Source organism: Pinus tabuliformis, chromosome 3_1 (assembly GCF_031772625.1).
Source record: "Pinus tabuliformis cultivar Carrire ecotype Pingquan chromosome 3_1, CPIR1, whole genome shotgun sequence".
NCBI classification, from domain to species: Eukaryota; Viridiplantae; Streptophyta; class Pinopsida; order Pinales; family Pinaceae; genus Pinus; species Pinus tabuliformis.
In genome coordinates, this window is record NC_142301.1 from 810,622,512 (window position 1) to 810,646,494 (window position 23,983).

The 23,983-nt window shown below is 37.7% G+C and overlaps 1 protein-coding gene across 1 annotated transcript; it reads left to right on the top strand.

The window, feature by feature from the left end:
* The first annotated feature begins 23,011 nt into the window (after positions 1 to 23,011).
* On the top strand, positions 23,012 to 23,765 carry LOC149189940 (hydrophobic protein LTI6B-like). The gene is made up of 2 exons (XM_089413322.1): positions 23,012 to 23,248; positions 23,421 to 23,765. The coding sequence occupies exons 1-2, from the start codon at positions 23,162 to 23,164 to the stop codon at positions 23,502 to 23,504; spliced, it is 171 nt and encodes a 56-aa protein (XP_089269448.1). The 5' UTR covers positions 23,012 to 23,161; the 3' UTR covers positions 23,505 to 23,765.
* Positions 23,766 to 23,983: the final 218 nt, after the last annotated feature.

The following is a 23,983-nucleotide window of genomic DNA, read 5'->3' on the forward strand; positions in this document are numbered from 1 at the left end:
ATTCCCTTGATCATCTTTCTGTAATAAAACAGCAGCAATAGTATGCTGGGAGGCAAAAGAGAAGATGATAAAGTCTCTGTCAAACTGAGGATTGGTTAACACTGGGGTTTGAGTCAAGGCCAATTTTATACTTTCAAAGGCTTGTTTCGCTTCAACAGTCCATTTTACTTTCGAATCCTTTTTCAACATGTTGTTCAGTAATCTGATTAGTTCTGCTAAATTCGGGATAAACCTTCTCAAAAAGTTAATTTTTCCTAAGAATCCCTGCAACTCCTTGACATTCCTTGGATGTGGCATTTGTAGGATAGCTTGTATCCTATCTGGATCAATTCTTATGCCATCTTTTGAAATAATGTGTCCTAAGAGTTTTCCTTCTTCCAATCCAAATAGTGACTTCTTGGGGTTTAAGGAAATACCATATTTCCTGCATGTTATGAAAATCTGTCTCAAATGTTTCAGGTGTTCTTGGTCAGATTTTGAAAAGGGTGTAAGATCATCTAAGTAAATGACCAAGAAGTCATGAATCTCTTTTGCAAAAGCAATGTCCATTGCTCTTTGAAACGTTGCCCCTGCATTTTTCAATCCAAAGGGCATTTTTACATACTTGAAAGTTCCCCATGGGGTTGTAAATGCAGTTTTGTCTTGATCATCAGGGTGTACCAAGATTTGATTAAAGCCTGAGAATCCATCAAGCAATGACATCCTTGAAGCCCCCACCACTCTTTGGAGAATGTGATCCATTTTGGGTAAAGGATAATTATCTTTGAGTGATACTTGATTCAGATTCCTTAAGTCTACACAAAGTCTAATCTCACCAGTCTTTTTTCTTGTAGGGACTAAATTTGAAATCCACTCAGAGAACCTGATTGGTGCTATGATACCAGCCTTGAACATTTTATGCAATTCTTTTTCAATGGAAGGAAGGAGTACAGGATTGATCCTTCTCAATTTCTGTTTGAATGGTTTTTGATTAGGCTTGAGGGGAATGGTATGCTGGATGACAGAAGTATCATAGGACTTTAGATCCTCATAACCCCATGCAAAAACATCTTGAAACTCTTTGAAGAGGTCAATGTATTTGGGTTTTTGATCAGGGGGCAAAGAAGCAGATAGTTTTATTATTTTAGGCTTGTCAATAGTACCAATGTTGCATTCTTCAACTGCTGTATCTAATGGCTGCATCTTTGGCTTCCTGGGGATGTCATTTGAATCAAAAATGTCCTCTAGTGGGGTAAGGCCTACTGGAAGGAAATTGTCTTTGAGTTGTATGATTTCTGCTTCAGCGCTGCTTACCTTTTCACGGTTAATTTGGTGAATTTGCTGAATGTTTTCATTGTTGAAAATGGTTGGACTCAGTAATTGTTTTGCTATTCTAGGTGATATTGGCTGAACAGACTGTTGGAACTGTATTTGTGATTGACTTGCTGACTCAAGTATTTGTGATTGACTTGCTGACTCAGTGTCAATATTTAATCCTGTGAACTCTTGTTGTAAGGTTAAAAAATTGTTTATTTGCATGTCATTCTCAAAAACTTGCCATTCTTTGACATTGTTTGGGATGGAAGGTCTGTATCTGACCTCGGCTGTGAAACAGTTATTGGGTTCTAGTGGGAATTTGAAGGTGCTGGCAAATGTTGCCAAGCTGTGTGCATGGAGATTGTGGCCCCTTGAAATTTTTGTGATAAAGAATTCCGAGAAAGTCTCCAATATTTCAATTACAGCAGACCTGTAGGACCTCAATCTTTTGTCATTGGTGACAAAGCTTCCTTTCACTTGTTGAATCACTAGATCAGAATCTCCCATGATGGAGAGCCTAGGAGCTTGTAATGATTTTGCTAGTTTGAGACCTAGTAACAGAGCTTCATATTCTGCCATGTTATTAGTGCATCTAAAATTTAATCTATAAGCCCTACCTTCTGCATGGTCTTTCCCTTTGTTATGTATCCAAACTCCAGCTCCTGCCCCTAACTTGTTAACTGAGCCATCAAATTCTAGGACCCACAGGATATCTTGCTGAAAAGGACGTTTAAAAATCTGTTCATGGGATGGCAATGTAAGGAGGAGTTGGGGTTTCTTCTCCAGCTTGTTTTCTAGGGCAGTTTCATCACTTGTTTGGCAATCTTTGACAACTAGAGAAGGGATAATGTCTATTGTTGAACTGATTGATGTTTTGTGGGTGCTACTTGCTTGATTAATGTTTTGTTCTTGCAAGAATTTGTTAGTCCCAATATCATTGTTTGAGAGGCTTGCGCTGTCATTGAAGAGAATGAAGGAGTCTATGTCTGAATGGACAGCATATATTGGGAAATTTTGAGGCTTTTCTTCACTGCTGACCATGTACTTCATGAGTGTTTCCCTGTAAAGTCTTTTTGGTTGCCCAAAGACAGAGATGGTGGCATATGACATATCTAATTGCAAGGAGCCTTGGAGTTTGGCTCCCCATGATCTTGATAACAGCATCCCATATTTAGGTGGGATATCAGCGACTACAACATCCATTAGAATGGTTTTGTTGGGATATTGAACCAGAGACACACATAAATCTTTTATTAGGCCTAAACATTTGACTTGGCTAGAATCAAAGGAAAACAGGTCTTTGTATGGTCTTGTTATATCCAAGTTCAATCTTTCCATGACTGCTTTTGGCATAAGGTTGTGAGAGGCGCCTGAGTCGAACATTGCATTATGCAGTATTTTATCATGAACATGCAAGCTGACATAAAAAGGTAATACCCCTGTGACTACTGTTTTTCCATCTACCTCTGGGCCAAACAGTAATTCCGGAGTGTCATCTAGCACATTTACATCATCTTTGCTATTAGTGAGTTGAAGGGATTTCTTGATCTGTTGCTTGTAGATGTCATGCTTGGCTAGCTCTGAGAGGGGAATTGCTATTTTTAGCTTACCAATCTCTGTGCCTAGGTCAAAAGGTTTGTCAGCTTGGGCTTTGGAGTCACGGATAGCAGACCTTTCTTTGATCATTAAATCTTCTTGTTGGATTTCATCTTGACTTCGAGACCTGCCCTTTTCACTCATGTTTTGAGGGGTAGTATTTAAATCAGGGTGAGAGGACGAAGTTGCCATGGGTTGTTGTAGTGGTGGCAGTAGTTCAGTAACCTCTTCAACCACTACTTCTTTTGTAGGCAAGTTTGTTTTGTCATTAGGTTCTGTGACTGTGGTTTCTTTTGACTGCTGTTTATCTTTTATCTTTTCAGGCTGATTTACATTCACAGTCCTACTCCTTAGTTTGTACTGTTTATGGACTTCATAGACAGCAGTATCATATCCTTGTTTAAAATCAAAAGATTCTCCTGACTTGGTTTGGAATGTTTTGATTTCCTCCTCCTCATGGTCCTCTTGTGTTAAGAAAACATGGCTTTTACCATCCAGACCCATTAAGTTAATCTCCGGATCTTCGTTAAGTCCATTAGATGTGGAAGTTTCTGCATAATTTTCTTGAAAAGGGGGTCTAATGTCTTGGTCAGCGCTTGTCTTTCCTATGTTTGGGTTCTGAGTTCTCCTAAAATTCGGATTTCTAGGAGGGTTGCTTTGTGATGCTTCCCATGATGACTTTCTCTCAATTGACTCCACTCTTTCACCTAATCTCTTCATGCTATTTAGTATTGCATCCAGCTTTTGATCAAAACCCGAGGGTTCTTCTTTGAAGGTAGTCCTTTTCTCCAACTTTGCCCTGTTTCTTTTGGCAATTAGGTTAGCCTCTACTGTGACAGCAACCCTTTGAGCTTCTGCAAGGGTTGGAGGATCTCTTTCTTTTAGCTGATAGGCCATATCAGGGTCAAAACCATCAGGGAATTTATATAGGGCTAAATCAGGAGGAGGCCTTAAGTTCTGTGGAATAGCATTATATACATTGTTAAACCTAGCACAATATTCCAAAACTGTTTCTTGGGGACCTCTCTTGATAGTGTCATATTCACCAAGTACGTGGAGAGGATCTTTCTTCTTCTCCCATCTCTCAGTAAAAGCTTCGTAAAGCTGATCAGGTGTTGTAATGGAGTTTGCATTGAGGGATCTGAACCAAGTTCTAACATCCCCAGTTAAACTTTGAACAAAAATTCTCATTCTGACAGTGTCATCATCTATTTCATAGGTCTCAAAGTGGTCTTGCATCTTCTTGGCATGCTGGATAGCTGTTAGAGAGCCATTTGAGTCAAAATATGAGATTTTACTTTGATAATCTTGAGGTAAAGCTGCAGCATTAGCTGGTATCTGCAGAGGTGCATACCTGTTGGCCATGTTTATGGGATTTATAGGGTTGACAGGAATAAATGGGACAACAGGGATTACTGGTGTAACAGGGTTAATGGGATGGGTAACAAATGGGGGAGTGGTTGAAAGGGTATGTGCAGTGGGTGAAGATGTGAGAGGAGGACTTTGAGGTGTTGATGATGAACTAGGGGAACTAGGGGTGGACCGGAAAAGAACTTTGCAGGGAGTGGGAATGAGGATAGGTTGATCTGAACTTATATCTGAATCAGCAGGCTTCTCCTGCTTTTGCTGTCTCCTAATGTTTTTTGGAATGGTATTTGGATTATCAACAATGATGGGTTGATTAGGGTCAGGGTTTGCCCTAGTGTGTCTTGGGTTTCTCTTGGGAGCCAGCTTCTAATTTTTCTTTAGAACTTGTACAGGAAGTTTTTATATATGCAAGGACTGGATGAAAATTTTGGAATGGCTATATATGTTCCAAAGCTAGGATGAAGATTCCCTAACTAGCTCTTCCCTAAAGCTGTCCCTGTATTACAGAAACAGTTCTAAGGCCTCTTGGCTGGTTTCAGGCTTGCTGGTAGCTTTGGAAGATAGATAGTAATTGAAAAATTTTAAGAAGTCCCCAGTGGAGTCGCCAATTATGTTAACACCCAGGTTGTTCCCTATGACTCCCAAGGGAATACGACCGGGGTAACCACTAACCAATCTTTGGGTTACAGTTCCTAGCCCAACTGCAACCAGAGAGGGCTCTCTCTTTATGATTTATCTTTGTTATAGTTGTGTTTTAGGCTAGCTATGATGCTTAGATTTTGTTTATGTTTTGGTTGAAGGATCTCTTTCAGGTCCTATGATGTAATACTTTGATGGTGAGTTTCCATTGGGCAATGGAGTCTAGATACTGTGAGATGATCTTGTATGTTGGGTAGTGTTCAAACTGCAAGGCCTATTGTGTATTTAACAGACAATTTTAAACTTGAGTGATGATATATGTCAACCAGCAGAAATCTGTTGAGAATTTTCTGTTATGTTGGTGAAATGAAAGTGAACGCAGAGCACAGGAGCAAAGTATGAATTCCTGTGACAGTGGTCAATGTGAAAGATGTATTCTGAAAGTGCAGCAGCTTAAGAATCACACTTTATATAGATTACACCTGAAGAAAACATTTATAAACAACACAGACTGAACTCAGGGTGCTCAGTGAGCAAATCCTGGGAGTTATTCTTTTTCTCTGTTGCTTAATATTGGAAATCAGATAGCGTATATGGATTTATAACAAAACAAACTAAACATGGAGAAAGTTACAGAGACTTATTGCATGGTAAGATACGCAGGGATCCAGCAGTCATGAACAGGCACAGAACATCTTCAACACATCAAGCATCCACGAAATTCCATTGCTTCCTTTATTAACTTTCAGAAAATGATTACAGCATAAGAGACTCTTCAGGAGAAATTCACAACAACCCTTGCTATCTCATGCGAAGGGGATTTTATAGAAATATGTATACAAAATATCTCAGGTATTGAGTCATCTGAGAGAGAGAAATATCTTCAGTAGTGTTCAGAAAGTAGGCAAGAAGTTATTACAATGTTAAATGCAGCGTAAATGCCCTTTATGTCTGTCAGAGGATTGTTTTGACTTTTAAGAGTCACTGAGTCGGTTGCATTACTCTGTGTTAATTCTGGAGATACGCATTTACTTTTGGCTGCGCAGTGCGTTCTCGGGTTTGCCAGCTGTGGTTCTCTTTTTCTGCTTTGTTGGCCTCTACATCCGCTGAGTTGGCTCAGCTCTGATCTGTGATGCCTGCTGACTTTGTTGACTGCTCTTTTATCATAATTTGTAGAAAAAACAGAAGTTGGTGAATAACTTACTGTTTTACAAAATTCTCTGGATTGCGTTTGTCCACCATTCCTGTGTAGGGAGCTGATGCCTGAGGATGGCCTCCATTGTCTCTTCAGCTTCTGTATATTTGAAAAAATTTGGGGCTACATCAAATAAGTGATTAATTTCATTCATTACAAAAAGTAGATTTTCTATCTTACTATAGAAAATCTGTCCTGTAATAGGCCCTGTGTCTTCTGAAGTGCTGGCCTTCTCATTGACCTGTGCTGAGGCAAAAACATTTACTCTTTTAGCATATTGTTCATGGGTGAATAATTTCCCTCCGTTGTTCAGTAAGCTAGGGAGTCCTCTATTCTGCAATACCTGGAATCTCTCCATGAACCTGTTTACCTCTGTTTGCATATCTTGGGTTCTTCTGTCCAATGTCTGTACCAGATTTCTAAGAGTAAGAACCCTCTTGATCATTTGAATAGTCTCAGTTCTATTTGCAATTCCCATGGTGGCCAACTGAGAACTTGTTTTGTGATTGAGCACATTGATCATTCTTGTAGCAATCTCAGGCATATTTCCCAATAAGGCTCTTGATGTTCGGATTTCCCTCTGTGCCTTTGGGATGAGCTCTAGTTGCTCATGGATTGTCTCGATGTATGGCCATTGGTTGTTGATGGATTGACCAATATTGGACCATATCATTGCTCTGATCTCAGCTATGATTTTATCTAGCTTGAGCTCATTCTCAAGCTCCTTGATCTTGTCTTTAAGAGCTTTGATTTCTTTGGCCTTTTCTCCCACTTCTCTTTTTGTCTTATCATGCCTTTCATTTATCTTGGCCAGCTTTTCCTTAGTTTCATTCAGCTCTGTCATCTGGGCTTCCAAAATTTGTATTTCATTCTTTAGCTTCTGCATGTCTAGGCTCTGATCTGTGCTGATGGGTGCTGCTGAAGTAGATGTGGCTGTTTGTTCAGTCTGCTGAGGTGGAGGCACAGTAGTAGGAACAGTCTCATCAAGATTGATGACTTGTGGAGAGGGCTGAGATGTCTGCCCTTCTTGTGCTTGTTTTGATGATGCTTGTAGAGGTGCTTGTGCAGCTTCATATTGCCCCAATTTTTCTTGTGCCTTCACAAGCTCTTTGTAAATGGAAATTAGCAGGGCAGTAGAATCCTGCTCATACCTTTGCTTTGCTACCTCATCAGTCTGTGGATGGATAGTGGCTGGAATTTTGATCTTCTTTCTCAGTGCAGCCATGTCAGCATCTCTAAGTTTCAGGATCTCTTGTATCCCTTTGATGTCATTGGGATTGTGCCCAATTTCTACAATGATTTCCTCCAGGGTTCTTATCCTGTTGTCTTTGGCCTGAGAAGAGGCCCTCTCCAGTTCTAGCTGGGAAGCTGTGGCATTTAGACTGCTTGTTAATTTATAATTCTCCAAAGTTTTGTCGGCCAATGAAGCATACACCATTTCGCCAGTTTGCTTATGCAACTCAATTTTGTCCATAGGGTGTATGTCTTTGGCAAGGACCTCTAGGTTAGTCCTAAGATAGTCAGCAGTGGATTGTGGCCGGAGTGCCGTAGGCATAAAGTGACTCATTGTCAATTTGCCTTCACTTACATCAAAAGCAGACATAAGTCTCTGCTGATTGGAAGGAGCCATGTTTAGCAAGTGATTGTACAGTTGTACTTTGATAGGGTCACTCCTCCTCTTAATGTCTATAAATTGCTGCTTGATGCTTACTTGTCCTTCTTTCTGCTGGCTGGAGGAGCTGACCTCCCCTCCCATGGTCCTGTCCTGTTCCTGCTGGAAGGAACTTGCTGAGGCTTCTCTGCTGGGTGGGCCCATGCCCAATGCCTCTCTTATTGCTATATCCTCCTCTGGAAAATCATTGAGTCTCTGCCTTTTCTCTCCCTGGTCTATAGAGGATGTCAGGGGAGTCTCTCTGTCCCTTTTTCTAAAGACAAATGTATCCTCCTTTTGAGGGGTTTGGAGGACCGAGGCATCAAAGGTGGTGTCTTGTCTTGTAGGTGCCGTTCTTTCAGTGGTCTGAGGAGTCTCCACTGTTTTCTTTTGCTGGGCAGACTGCTCCTGCCCTTGTTCTTCTTGACGTTGTTGATCTTGCTGTTCTGATTCTTCTTGCTGCCCTTGCTGCAGCCCTTCTGCTTGCTGCTGTTGGTTTTGTTGCTGTTGCTTCTGCTCCTGCTCTGCCTCCATCTCCTTTTCTTTGCCCTTCTCTGGTATCTTTCCAGCAACTCTTGTAGTTTGCTGTGGGGTGGTTGAAGAGGACGCTGCTGCTCCAATTTGTGTGCCTGGCAGTGAGGGGACCTGTGAATAAAACTCAAGGTCAGCCATATTCTTTTGGTTGTTTAGAGCTCTTTGATTAAGCTCTTCTTGTGTAACAGCTTCTTCCAGAGTGCCTCTCTTCCATTTGCTTTGGTTGGCATGTTTTTCTATGTGAGGAAGGCTGCAATGATCATAGGCAGATAGTTTGTATTTCAGCCTTCTCATGGTTATGAAGTTGTTAGGGTCATAAGGTTTCCATAGGAAGCTGTATTTGAGACCCAACCCCCCAAGTATTCTATCTGCTTCCTTCCACCCTTCATCCCTTTCATTATAGAGGAAATGGCCAAGTTGACTTTTGACCTTTAGCTGTGCCTTTTTACCTCTGCCTGAGAAGTGGAACATATCCACAAAGCCAAACTGCCTGAAGTATTCTAAGGCAAATAGCCTCATAGGCACAAATCTGGGTAGTCTAAATGGGGGCAACTCACACCCATATATTCTAATGACGGTGTGGTGTTGGTAGAAATACCAATCCCCAATACTGTATGCTTTTGATAAATGCAGGAGTCTTTGCATTTCATCTGTCAATCTGGGAGGAGGTGAATGCAACAGTAGAGTCAAGGCTGGATGGATGAAAAGATCAATAAATTCGCAGTAGGTGTATGGAGAATAGCTTACTATGTGAAAAACGGATGTCCAATACACTACTGATCTCAGACTGCCCTGTGCATCTTGTCTCTTCTTTGGGAAGGAGAACTTATCATGCTGGAAGTATAGGAGCAGATGATATAGGTAAGAGGTGTATCTAAATACCCTTTCTCTTGACAAATTCATCAATTGGTCATGCATCTTGTCTGATATGTATGTGGCATAATCATAGTAGATTGGCTTCTTTCCTGGGGAAAACATAAGCATCATTTGTATAACTGTTTCATCCACATGTTCTACTGAATCATATCCCAGGATGGGACTGATCATGTCAACAAGGTCTAGGCCCAATTGATTGAGGTAAACACAGTTGATGGGAGGAGTTTGTAGAGTGTCAGCATTGATGAACAGCTGGTTGATCTTTGTAATTTGGGCCTCTGTCGTTCTGGCTCCCTGTACTATTAAATCATCTAATGACAGAGGGACCAACTTTTGATCTGTGTTGAACTGCAACATCTCCTTGATGGCTTCAGGGGTAATGAGGAACAGGATTGAGCCTGAAGAGTCCAGCACTGCCCTCTGGGATGCATCATAATGGTCAGCAACTAAGTAGACAAGCTCAGGGCATTGATTAACCTGAGGAAGCTTGAATATTGGGAGAAATGAATCCCAAATTCCCAGGATGTCTGTCCCCCTCTCATGTTTGATCTTTATTTCATTGAGGATTTGTAAATGGAACCTGCTTTTGCTCAACATTTCCTCTGATATCTTGTAGTCCAAGTCTGCTAATGCTCTGGTGTCCAATGTTCTATTAGGGACATTTAGGGGAGCCACATTGAGAGCTATAGGAGCTACAGGGGGGTCCATGACTCTTCTTTAGGATTTCTGCTTGCTCAAGGACTGTGTTACTATGCAGAGTAACACCACCAGAGTTCTCTTTGCACAGAGTGAAAATGTCTGGGAAAAGGTGAATGCAGGGTCTATAGTAGTTCAAATACTATCGATAGCAACTAAGACCAAAGTTTAGCTTTCCTTTGTGCCTTTCAATGGTGAAATTTGGTTTCAAATGCGCCTGCCGCGATTATGCAGACAGAGCCTAGTTTTAACAGACTGTGGCTGGGACAAAGCTTGGCTGGTGTTTTTCGAGGTGGTAGTTGGAAATTTAAAGCTCTGCCGAGGAATTCAGTGGTGAATTTCTAAGTTTTAACTCTCTTTAAGCTTTCAGAGTGATTTACAGAGAATTGCAGGCGCACAGAGGACAAACGATGAAGAATACCTGGTGAAATAGTGAGCAAAGGGTCGTATATGCAGGTTGAACTCGTACGCCGGAGGTCTCCTGGTCGATTTAGCAGGTTGACAGCAAACTTGGACGCGAGCGCATGAGGCAGAAATAACGACGAATGAGTGAAAAAGAACGTAAAAACGCGATTTTTGGCCATAATATAGATTTTTAATACTTTGGCGCCTTTTTGCGATGACGTCAGCATGACGTCATTGGTGGGGTCAAGGTCGGATGACGTCATGCTGACGTCATCGGGTGACGTGGCGGGGTCTGGTTGGTCCACAGGGGCAGTGAGATGGCAGGACAGGTGGACCAATGGCAGGGCAAGGGAATGACGAGACAGCGTACCTGGGTGACGGAGCGCTGACAGGTTGCTGACGCGGCGAGAACGTAAGCGAGCGGGATGAGGAAACCGGAAACCGGCAGTGGTTTCGTATCGCACCGCTTCCGGTACGGGGGCGGTATTTGTCAGTTGTACCTCCGACGCATTGTGGTGAGGGCGCGTGGCAGCGGAGTGACGTACTCAAAATACGGCCGTCGGGAGGTAAGTTTCGGGCATTGGATGAGCTCCGACGTCATGGCGGCCGTTGGATCTGCAGCGGATAATCGGACGGTGGTCGAATGTCTGACGTGACAGGGAGATAGTACGCATAACCCGCGGGCGTCGGAAGGACTCCGACACGATCAAGGCCGTCGGATCTGGAGGGCCTGATCTAACGGTCATCGGGGAGGTGAGATGGCCAGTGTATACGGAAACGGGCGGAGGCATATAAACATGTTTTGAACGAATTTCCAATGTATTTCCAAAAACAAATAATGTGCGCCAACCTTGGTTATTGAGCAGAAAGTGGGTTTTTCATGTTTTTTGCTCTTTGAAGCGGGTGAAGGTGGGAATTTAGGCTTTTTAGGGGTTTTTTATGTGCAAAAGGGGTTAAAATAGAGGAATTAGCTCATGAAGGGGAAGGGGTAGCTGGTATAGGTTCATCAACATGACCTGGTGTCATTTGATCCCTGACTCGAGACTTTATTGGCTATAATGCCAAGGGGGTGGGTATTTATAAGATTTTGGGGTTTATACACCTTGGTGTTAGTAATATTAGGGAAAAAGGTGATATAAGGGATTTATATAATAGGGTTAGTGTTAGCATGGAGTAGAGGGTAAGTGGAGGGGGAAACCATTAAGTTTATGTGAAATAAACTTGGTTTTAAGAGTAGATCAAAATGAAAAGAACTTTAGACAAGAAATGTGGCTTCTAAAGATTAAGAACCACCATGAAACCTTAGTCTTTTCCATGAATCTAAACTGATGGGGGAATGTTAGAAATGAAATTGGAGGGGAATGAGGGAAATTAGTCATGCTTCCTGCTGTAACTTTTGCTTTGATGCCCACCATCACCATTCTTGCCATGATAGGGATAGCCTTTCTGCAACCTCAACTACTTACCCAGCTACTTACCTAGCATTTTTATTTCTTCTTGGAGGGTGCATTTGGACTTGCAGACCCTTACTTGCCTTTTCTTTTCTTTGGCTTTTTTCTTTTGCTTTTTCTATCTACCTCTACCCTTATCTCTTCCAAGGTCCCAGATTAAGCTGTTGGGAACCTTTTCTTCTCTACCTAAACTAGTTGTCTGCCAAGATTAAGCTGTTTGGACAGACTTCTTTTTCTAGTCTATAGCAGAAAATTGAACACATGGCATGATCCAGATTAAACTGTTGGATCATCCATCAAAATTGAAATAAGGTCATCAACATTGAAACACTTTACACACCTTCTTGTTCTCTAGGAAATATGGGATCTTTGTGATATCAAAGCAGAGCATATTTGGACTTTCTCTTGCCAATCATGAAATATGAAACCTATTGGTATAGGTATCCAACATACCCTACTTGGTATATAGTGAACCTACGTGTATACTCTGAGCCTGCATATATACTCTTCTTTCTTCATTCTTTGTAGTCTGATCATCAATTCCTTTCTACTGACCTGCTGCACTATGATCTGTCATCTGTGTGATTTTCCATCAAGGACAACACTTGTCTCATAATGCCAACATGAGGTCTCACCTGAAGTAGTATCAGGGGATTCTGGAACCAAGTTTCCAAACCCTTGCGATGTCTGAGGGGTCGATTTAGTCCAACTATGAATACCTTCGCACGGGTCACTTTGTGCGCTGTCCTGACTTGCGAGATCTTCGCGACCTGTTATAATCGCCTTCGCAGATCCCTAACCAGGGGCTGAGGTGATTTCGTGCTGCCCTAGTAGCGATCTTCGCTACTTCGCCAAGTTATACCGCAGATCTTACTTATCTTCTTATAACAGTTAGTTATCTTTGCATAAACAGATACTTAATCTTATATTCACTTTATCAACACATTAATATAAGTTCGCGCATCATATAAACCATAGAAATTAAATTTATATCCGATACATTCAATGCACAAAAACAAGAAAAAGATACACAAAAATGATGTAAAAACCCCTCTTTATTACTTCTCCAAAGGTTACAGACTCGACTCACCCTGCACACTCAGCTGCAGGGGTCTGCGCACTCAGCTACAGACTACTAGGCCTCTACGCACTCAGCTGTAGAGTCTTCTCCTACTCTATGACCCAAAGGCTTGACTCTACACTTAGATAAGACTCAATTCTTCTATTTTCTCTATTGATTCTCCTTTCGTTACAACTTAGAGCCTCGCTCTATTTATACAATCCCATGGTCCACAGACCATGGGTAGATTTCTAAAGCCGATATTACAGTACAAAAATGAGGGCGGACAACCCTATGACTCATTTACAATCATCGCGCTCCGTACCCACAAAACACAGAGTCTTTACATCGAATTTGGTCAAAATATGGGCTTTAAGCCCCACAACTTGCCTTGGGGGATCCCACGCCCAACACTAGTGGTTAGGTTTGACTACCTCAATTTTTAACCAGAGTTACAGTGTGTACTCTTCTAGAGCCTTCTTCATCATAATCATGTGGATTTCCCCTTTTCCATGAATAATGGAAGTAGATGTGGTATGCTCTCAAAGTATGGTGGTGAAAATAGGAAGGTTAACTTCTAAGCAACATAATGTTTGCATACAGACTCTGATTGATGCAATTATTGCATCGTTGGAAAGGTCCTAGTATGTACAATATGAAAATTTTGTGCCATGCTAAAACAACAAAATTTTACCCCCAAAAAACATTGTTTGATGCCTCAAAATGCTCTTGAGAGGTTTAAGACCTCAATTTTCCAAACTGGGTCCTGCCGCAAAAAATGTTCTTGTGATCTTATTCCTCCAAATTTTCCACTTTGAAAGCATTGAGATGGATGAAAAACAATATAATGATCCAATCCAGATCAATGATGAAGAAGTGCGTTGGAGTTGGAGGCCCAAGCTACTCGCAACACCTTGCAGAGTAGCCAACGCATGTCAAAGGTGAAAATTTAAATCTCACACACATCCCTACAACAGAATAGTGACATCTTCTTGGTAGTGAAGGAGGCTACCTAGGATATTGTAGATAGCCCACGGATTGTCACTAGTGATGTACATCTCATGGGCTTCCAATTCTACTACTAGGCAATGATAACGATGGGGGATACTCTTGTCGAATTGCTTTATTCCCTAATTGTGCCAAGGGGGAAGAGGCAACCTGCCTTTGCCTCTATTGCCCCTATGAGGTCTACCATGTTCCCTTACCATTGCAGTTGCAAAGGAGAGTTGTGACTAATTCTTTTGTTTTTTGCCACCTCAGACTGTTAACAACCATCGCTTCTACCAATTGATATCCCTACTTTGAGTGCCCTCAACATTCTTTGTGTGTGAGAAATAATTTCCAACAGGATGATGAGTGTACAATGACTTGAAGGGCCATAAATGCTTGTTTAAGAGGATCCTAATGCCACCATACCTTGTTTGTTGGAGTGATAGACAGGTGAGGGGGTAGGCCCAAGGCACCGTCATTTCCTTGGATTGAATGCAATAAGTGTGTCAACCATTGAGGTTGTAAGTGTTTCCCTTTGCCAACGTAACACCGAGATCCGAGGCAAAAATTTTAATGGTTAGTATCTAAAAATAAAATGAATTTACATTAATATATCTCATTTTAATGTATAGGCGTGTCTATTTTGTAATAGGACTTCTGAAATTTTAATTTAATTATTAATAATTATTAAGTGGATAGTAGCGATTTAACTTCCATGAAATATTCTAGAACATTCTTAATAGTACTCATATATCAAAGGTTGCCATTCATTTCAATCTATCCTTTAAATTAAATTTATTAATTAAAAAAAGTAGTCATATAAATGATGTGTCATATGAACACGAGACATGGTTTTTTGGGTATGTGGTATTAGTATGCCATGTTGTTGGCCCATGGTATTTTAACTAAGCATATTTACAAGTTAAGAATCTCAATGATAAAGTGGAGTTGAATCTTCATAGTTAATAATATTGTTAATGTGTGTGTGTCATATATTAATTCACAATAATAATAATATAATTTATGATATAATTGAAATTTTGTTAATTTTTAACCTTTTTTTTTTTTAATCTTGGCAATGTGAAATGAATCATGAGGTAAATATCTTGATGAATGTTTATCAGAGATATAATTTATAAGTTAGACTAGGTTTATCCATTCATTAAATTTTAATTCATTTTAATTTCAAAAATATGGAAAATTTTTAATTAAAAATATATCAAACTTTTTAAATTATATTTATTTTCATTTTTCTTGTTATTAAATATAAAAAAATAAAATGAATTTACAATAATTAAGTTGATAGGCATGTCTGTTTTAGAATAAGACTTTGAGCTAACTGAATTTTATTTTAATTATTAATAATTACACCTAGAAGCGTGTCTATTTTGAAATAAAGTTTCCTGAATTCTAATTAAATTATCAATAATTATTATGTGGATGGTAGAGATTTAACTACCATAGTAGTCACAAATGAAAGCTTGAGGTTTATATCAAATGTTGTTACACTTTGTCTGCACTTTTAATTAAATTGATTAATTAAAAAATATCATATGAAATTCCATGGAAAGGTGGAGTGAATGTCAAATGACAATATCTCCAGTGGTAGCTAGTGGGTTTAACTCCCCCTTCACCTCAGTTCTACTCTTTGGAGACATCTTAGCTTGTGTGGCGAAAATTTCAACAAGTTGAAAATCTTGATGAGTAAGAAAATTCATTTAATTTAGATGGATGGTAGAGATTTAACTTGCATAGAATATTGTAAAATATTCTTAGTCGTAATCACAAATCAAAGGTTGAGATTTATCTCGAAAATTATTATGCTTTTTTCACCTTCTAATATATATATATATATATATATATAAGAGACGAACCTTCTATTAATCAAAGTAAGTTACATAAACTACAGATTGCCCCAGACATCAGGGCGAAAAGGAAGCAAAAAGGATTGTAACAGCTGGGCCAAAGAAGCCCTGACTGACTCAACAACAACAAAAACAGAGGTTAGCAAGCAACTAGCTCGAGCAATCCCCGTCGTTGAAGACAGAATCTTGATCCAACGGTCAACGTGGAAATCGCATGGCAAAGAAGCCCGGGGGATAACCGTGCGATGGGAGAGGTTTCCTACCTTTTAAAATAATTTCATTAATTAAAAAAATGTTTTATAAATAAGTGCTATATGAAAAGCGAGTATTTCCATATTTCTCATATATTAATGCCTATTAACAATTATGAACCATTTAATTGCACTGAGAGGGACCAATATGGTAGAGATGAATATTTTAAAATATTCTTAGGAGTAATCACAAATCAAAGGTTGAGATTTATCTTAAAAAATATTATGCTCTTTCCACCTTTTAAAATAAATTCATTAATTAAAAAAATGTTATATAAATAAGTGTTATATGAAAAGTGAGTATTTCCATATTTCTCATATATTAATGCCTATTAACAATTTTGAATCATTTAATTGCACTAAGAGGGACAAATATGGTAGAGATGTTGTAATGCAATATAATGTCTTGTAAGCATTTTGATAGGGCAAATTATATACAAATAAAATAAAATAAAATTTTAATAATTATAATTATAATTAATAATTAAATCAATTTAGATTTATCTTAACTCCAGATATACTCACTTTAAAAGATATTCCTATCTCAATATATTTAATCCCTCTAAACGCTTAATAAATCTAAATTTATATCACAAGAAATTTAATCCCTCTCAACACTTAATAAATCAAGAACTAAATTCAATCCATACTAATTTATATCTCTACTAAATTATTTTATTTTATTATATTATAACACTATATAATATAACCAAAAAATATCAAAATATATAAACTAAATCTAAAATATAACACTTCATTCCAAAATCACCTACTCAATTTAATTGACATTATGTAATAACAAAACTAGTATTATATATAACAATATATATTATAAAAAGCTAAAATCAAATTATAATAAATACAACTATATTTCTGATTTTACATTAAAAGATAATTACAAAGTCACAAGATAATTTTCCTAAACTAGGTTTAAGATTAAAAGGATATGATTCCTATTTTTAATCAAATTTTTATTAAAAGATAATTATCGATTGGCATTTTGCATAAATAGTCGTTTTCGAACTCTACCAACGTGATTCCCATTAGTCTTTTTTAGAGTACCAACATCTAACTTGAAATAGGGAACCCACCGACTCTAACCTAGTTACACAAGATCACGGACCCACTCGTTCCTACCGCCAAACGTTTTCTAAATTACGTCGAATAAAGTTGAACAAAATTAGTTAAGCCTAATAAGGAGTCTACAAAATTAACTAAATTTGGTGACTTATGCTTTTGCTTTGATTTATGGTTATTAAATAAAGTCTAACAAAATTAGTTAATCCGAATAAGGAGTCTACAAAATTCAATAAATTTGGTGACTTATGCTTTTGCTTTGATTTATGGTTATTAATTGTCAGCCAATTTTTTTTAGTTTGGTTGAATCAAAATATTTATATAAAATAATAAGATAAGATATTATATATCTTTTATATGGAGCTGAAAAGTGTATTTTGGTGCAATTATTAGTTATTAGGTGGATGGTAGAGATTTAACTATCACAGAATATTATAAAATATTAAATAGTAGTAGTCACAAATCAAAAGTTGAGATTTATCTCAAAAGTATAATAGCCTTTTTTGCTATGATGTTGTCTAAACATGTTATGTTTTTGAGCTTTTTGTTAGAAGCCAACGATTTTTGTTTTTGGCCAGATCTTAATTTTTATTGTTTAATATGAGTTTTGGACTCCATATATGGATTCAACACCCTAAAAAACCTTTTGGCGCTCAGATTGAGGAGAGTTTACAACTTAAACATGTGATTCCAAGAAATCCCTGCTAGATTCTGGGCAAAATAGACCAAAAAATATCCGGAAAACACCAAAAAAACATAGAATAGATAGAATACAATTTTTGGTATCCCTCTTGTAAATATTGCTATGAAATGTAATTCATTACAAATAATATGGAAATGTAACACATTGACTCGCTAAGGGAAGTGGACATGGATTCAAAGGTCTAAGGAGGAGGAGTTACATGTAAACCCAAACCATTGTAGTTGTTTCACCACCTATATCCTTGATAGATTTATGACATTGCTAGTGCAACATTGAATTCAGGAATGGGCTTCCTGAGTGAAGGGTGAGCCATGCCATCTTTGTTCTCATGGGAAGCACGGGCGTGGTCAACACACATGGAAAAAGAACATGAAACAAAATCCCTATAAGAGACAAGGTGGGGAGGAGAGATGCAAGACACATAGACAAGCAAAAAAGACTTTGTAGTGTTGTCAAGCAAGAGAGAGTTCACTGAGAAAAAGAAGGAGAACACTAAGCTTGAAACTAGTAGTGGTCTTGGATTTGTCAGTGAGAATTAGCCTTACTCCATTTTGCAATTGGGATAACATTCCTTGTGTTTTGTTGAGGCTAGTATGTGTGCTTGTGATTCGATTGGTCAAGGAGAGTTCAGTAAAGTCGAAACACTCAATGTTAGCCTTGGGTCTAATAAACCATCAAGGTGTTAGATTGGGATGATAAACCACTTGACAAGTTGAGACACTTAGGTACTAGTTGAAAGAATTGATAAAATACTATGTGCTAGACTTGGGGTCGATAAACCACTTATGTACTTACTCAGTAAGTTGATAAACCACCTAGATAGTGGGCTTATGACTCTTAGAGTGTTAGCTTAGAGAAACCAACTAATAAACCACCCACATAGTATGTTCATTCTCCGAGAATTGAGTTATAACTCATTGAGCCTTAGATGAACCCATGTGGTTTATTTCCTATTGAACAGAGAGTCATGGTCGTATTACTATTGGGGGAAGTTGTTAAACCATGTGAAAAGTGCACTCTTCTTCTTACCATTTGTTGAGTAGTTATTGGTGCTCCTCTGAGCAATTAACCCCTCAGTCTCACAATCTAGCTCGGGGGTGGTTAGCTACAAGAAGGAATGCAGTGTCACTGACCTACGGTTGGGTGGAGAGTTGAAATCCCTCTCTTAGTTGTTATTCATTAAGCTATACAGATAAGTGTATCTACTTGTATTTTAGTTGCATTGTAAAGGTTGAATGATGTTGTTATAAGTTACAACAATAAATGTATTGGTATTGCTTATGGAGGAATGGAGTTATTCCTGATTGACATTAATGAAATGCATATGTGATTGTTTTCATGGTTTGAGAGGGATTTGCAAATCCTTGTGACTGTTGATACTTCCCTGAGTGTGGATTATTTACTTAGTATGTTTGGTTATTGGTTGAGTTCAGTTGACTATCACTATGTGTGATTTCTATTGTTTGATATGTTATGAATACCATGGATATATGTTATTCATGGACTAGTGAAAGTTTGTCATTAATGTTGTGTGTGGCATGTTGTATTAGGGGATCTAATAGTGTCTATTCAAACCCATTATGTGATTAATGGAATGTTGCGTATCTAAATCCACAGTTAAGTCTTAGTCATAGTTTAACCGGATTCCATACCTATAAGTAAGCATGTTAACAATTTTATTTCACTTTCTATGGCGATGTTTAATGTCAAGAATGTTGACGTGGGAATGAGGGATTCATCCTTGTTGTAATAATGGTGATGGCCATGTTTAATGTCAAGAATGTTGGCGTGGGAATGAGGGATTCATCCTTGTTGTAATAATGGTGATGAGCATTGCTTGTCATCGAGAATGGCTTCACAGGGCATTGAAGCCTTAAGACTTCTAAGTTTGGTTGTTTCTGAATAACAAGCTTCCGTTAGGGATGAATGAGCCCTATTAGACTTGTAATAAAATTTGAACCTAAACTTACTATAGGCTTCTCATTTTACTAGCAACCCATACTTTGAAATCCCATTTCTCCCTTTTTTTTCCTCTTCTTTTTTGCCGAGCAGGGTTGGAATTTGACGGGCATTTTGCCCGTCAGAGACCAGTTTACCCATAAAATACGTTGAATTTTTTTAAATAACCGTCTGACCTGACGTGTTGGGAAGGATGCAGAACGTATTTTTGACGGTTAAGCTGTTTTTGAAAACGTTATTAATATCATATTCTAAGAGTGACATCTTCCACTTCAACTTGGAACACTATAATAAATTGATAATCATCTTATCAACAAATGGAGTTTAGAAAAAACCCAGGTGCTTTAGAGGGCAGTTTCCTCGACTTTATTTTATAGAAATGGTCGGCTGAAATTAATATTCGTTTGCATCATAAATTCTGTGATTGTGGTTTCGACAAGACTCGCTGAAAGATATTATTCATGAAGATCCCGCTATTCAGAGCTCGGTTATCATTAAGTATTTTAGTTTTCTATAGTTTTTTTGGATTGGAATTAAGTATGGTATCTTTTAAAGAAATTGTAAGAAATTGTAGATGTATGTGGATTAAATATTTTTATTTTTTAATATATAAATTAATTAAGTATATTTAAAAATCTCTCCAATTTTAAATAATTAAAATTTGATAAATATAATTATTTTAAAAAGTTTAGTGTTTTTTAATGATGTTTTAATTAAAAAATATACTTGAAATATATTAAGTGAATTTAATGAATTGTTTTCTATAAAATTATAATATTTTTTGTCTTTTTTTTTTAAAATATCGGGAAAAATGATTATAATTCAGTGGTGAAATTCACATTGAAGACAATCATCACTTGCAGCTATCCATAATGTAGGTTGAATTATCATGGTTTCATTGGCAGCTATCCACAATGTAGGTTGACGTCATGGCTATTATAGAAAAACCACTCCTTGGAATTACCCTACTCCGAGTCCGAGTTTGACTTTCACTCTTACCAAATATCTCTTAGTCTTGGCCTATTAACCTATTTCCTGACATTCCATGAAATCAAACTCTTAGCCAAACAAAAGCAATTTTAAGACATATGATCAAACGAAAAAAAATTTATCAACAATTCCAATTTATAAACACAATTCTTTTAAAAAATTGTAAGAAGTGTGTGTATATTTAATGGTTTATGTTTTACTCTATCCATCACCAACAAGGTGTGTTATTGAAACACATACTTGTAATACATTAAGTGGGTTCAAGTAAAACAAAACCTAATTTATTAATTGTACAATACCATCACAATGAAACGAGTCTAAAACGTCACTGAAAACAATTTTTTAATTTATTAGAATTAGTAAATGTAGAAATGGTGTTGAAGAACTCAATTGTAAACATGATAATGTAGATATCTTACCTTGGAAACCTTTTGTGACAAAACCTTCTAGAAATGACCTTTGTTTGGCTCTTTTATAGTTTAGGAATTATTACAAATAGAAATTATAAACTTATAGATAACAATGTTGCATATTTTTATTCCTAGGCTTCGCATTCTCAGTGTTTCTCTATTTTCTTTTGTGCCATTAATTTTGCAAGATTTCAATTTTCCATGGGTAAATCTATTTAGGCCCTGATTTCACCTTTCATTGATTTGCTTTCTTGTTGATGAGCTTGAGATGCATGTGAGTGGACCATGCCAGTTAAAGAGAGCTCTCAAGTGAATTCGAATATGCACACACATAGAAAGTGAAACATATTTTTATTAAAGTAGGAATTACGATACTTACAACTAGCACAAAAGCACCTAAAGCCTAAGGACACACAACTAGGAAAATGGATTTGAGACCATTCAACAAAGGTTATTACCTAGTCTCCTTAAATATATGTCTACAAAACTAAGTGATCAATAAGCATCTAGTCTAATAGAGACTTTATATCAAATAATGTTTTATATATATATATATATGCCCACAACACAACAAATTTGGCTTGGTTTGAAATGTTTTGTTTATGATGAGATCTCTTCAGATGCTCAATCTTATTATGATTGAATTCCCATATGTGTCACCTAGAAGGTACAAGGGAAAGAAAACATATATATTTCGTACTCCTTAGAAGAAATGTCGTTCAATAACTCACAATTTGTTCATTTGATTAGGGTAAGTTGGATTAGAATCTAAGCCCAAATAGTTTCCTTGAAATCCAATGAATATGTATCTACTTCTTATGCAAACATAATTAAAATTATCACTTGAATGAATCAAACAATCAATCCATGAGTGTGTTAGTGCATCATCGAACCTACATAGCTAAAAGAACAAAACCTCTTCCTTGTCACAATAATTTTGGACCACAATCTTGCTTGTTCCCACTTACTCTCCCTGAGTGTATTGGCCACCCACCTTTATTAGATTGTTTGGGCCAGAGGTCTGTCACAGTGTCATCGACTCACCACTCACTTATGAAAGTTATCCTATGTCACAATATCACCTATAGAATAGTGGAATTGTTGCTTCGACTACAATCTGCACCAGATATCGAGTGTCTCAACATATCACTTAAAAGATATGAAAGATATGGCTCATGAAGCTTATGAAATACTAAACACTTTTTATACATTATACTTACTTGACTACAAACTCTCCACGGTGGTCCCTCACATTGATTCCATGTGATTATGATCATGGAGAGGATGCAGAGGATAGTCCATCTCATAGTTTTATTTTGTTGGTCATCTTATACGTCCCATAAGAACTCCTTAGTAATATCATGTTATGGCATGTTTGAGTCAAGGACATTTGATTTCAGAGTTATGGAGATTTTATTGTGAGTGTTCCATATAATTTCAAACCAAATTTCAGAATTCAATAAGTCATTTATGTGTTATGGTAATTTTGTTTTTTCTTTTCTTATGATAGATATGTGTTTTTAATGAAACCTTTATTAGTGAAGCGTTAATTTATTATCAAAACATCACCTTTGGAAGGGCAAAATTTTAAACATAACGTTTCTTGAAGGGCAGCATAAAGACCTAAAACGTCAAAAAAAAATTGTACGATGGGTAAAGAGGAATCCAAATTCCAACTGTGGTGTTCATATATACCCAACCTTGAGCATACTTTGACATGCCATTTCCCCAGTCAAAAATATACGTGGTCAATCGCTTTCAGTGATGATGACGTGGATGCCTTAATCATGAAGTATTTTGCTTGGGATTGGCATTTGACGACAGCGTGACAAAAAAATTGTTTGCGACCCACTTGTCATCGAGTAACCCAAAAGTCTCGTTAACTTAGCGAGGTTTGAAACGCGTAACGTATTAATGAAGTCTCTTGTCCTGGTTCTTGGCCGATTGGACGCGAACACAACTCTTTTTTGCAGCTATAAATATTACGGAAGGCATGGATTCTTATCATTATCCTGAATCTTCATCTTCATCTTCATCTTCTTGATTGCTTTTTTGGCTAACTTCATACACTCACTCTCTTTGCTTCTCTGTCTTGGGTCTCTGCGTCTCTCTACACTTTTCTTCAAAAGCCACCAACATTTCAGTGACAATGAGGGAGGGCACTGCAAACTGCGTGGACATCTTGTTGGCCATACTTCTGCCTCCTCTGGGAGTCTTTCTCAAATACGGTTGCCATGTGAGCACCTTCTCATCGATCTAACACTCATTCCTCTGTTTTCATTTTTTTTTTTTTTTTTTCTCCAGTGATGCTAATTCTGTGAAGCTGGATCTGTATAAATGTATTGGGGTCATTAATTTAAATTACTGGTAGCTGATATTTTTGAGGGTTTTTCTGTTTTGTGTAACAGGTCGAGTTCTGGATATGTCTGCTGCTGACGATATTGGGGTACCTACCGGGAATTATATACGCAATCTACGCCATCACCAAGTGAAATCTATGATTTTTTGGGGATGTTGATGTAACTGGGGCTGCGATCTGCGCAACCAACCAGATTTGGTTTATCAACAATCCTGTTCTGGAGAGTTCTTCATTATTGTTATTGAGCGTTCTTCATTGTTAACCATAGGTTGTAATTTCATATTCACATGCACTTGCCACATGGCTGTGTACATTTACCGAGTGAACAGTTCTGTGTCACATGTTTGTTCAATGACTTCATTTTCTAAAAGATAATAAATTAAGTTTTTCACTATCTTGTATCTATACTTGTCTCTGTGTCAATATGTTTTCCACGGGCATCTTCAACATTCACGGGCATCTTCAACATTCATGGCTGTGAAAATGGTAAAAATTGAAAACAACTTCTCCGATTTGGTAATTCACATCTTACTCTCGTTCTTTCTTGACTGAGTTATTGTGATTTGGGTTTCTAATTGACTGAGTTATTGTGATTTGGGTTTCTAATTTCAT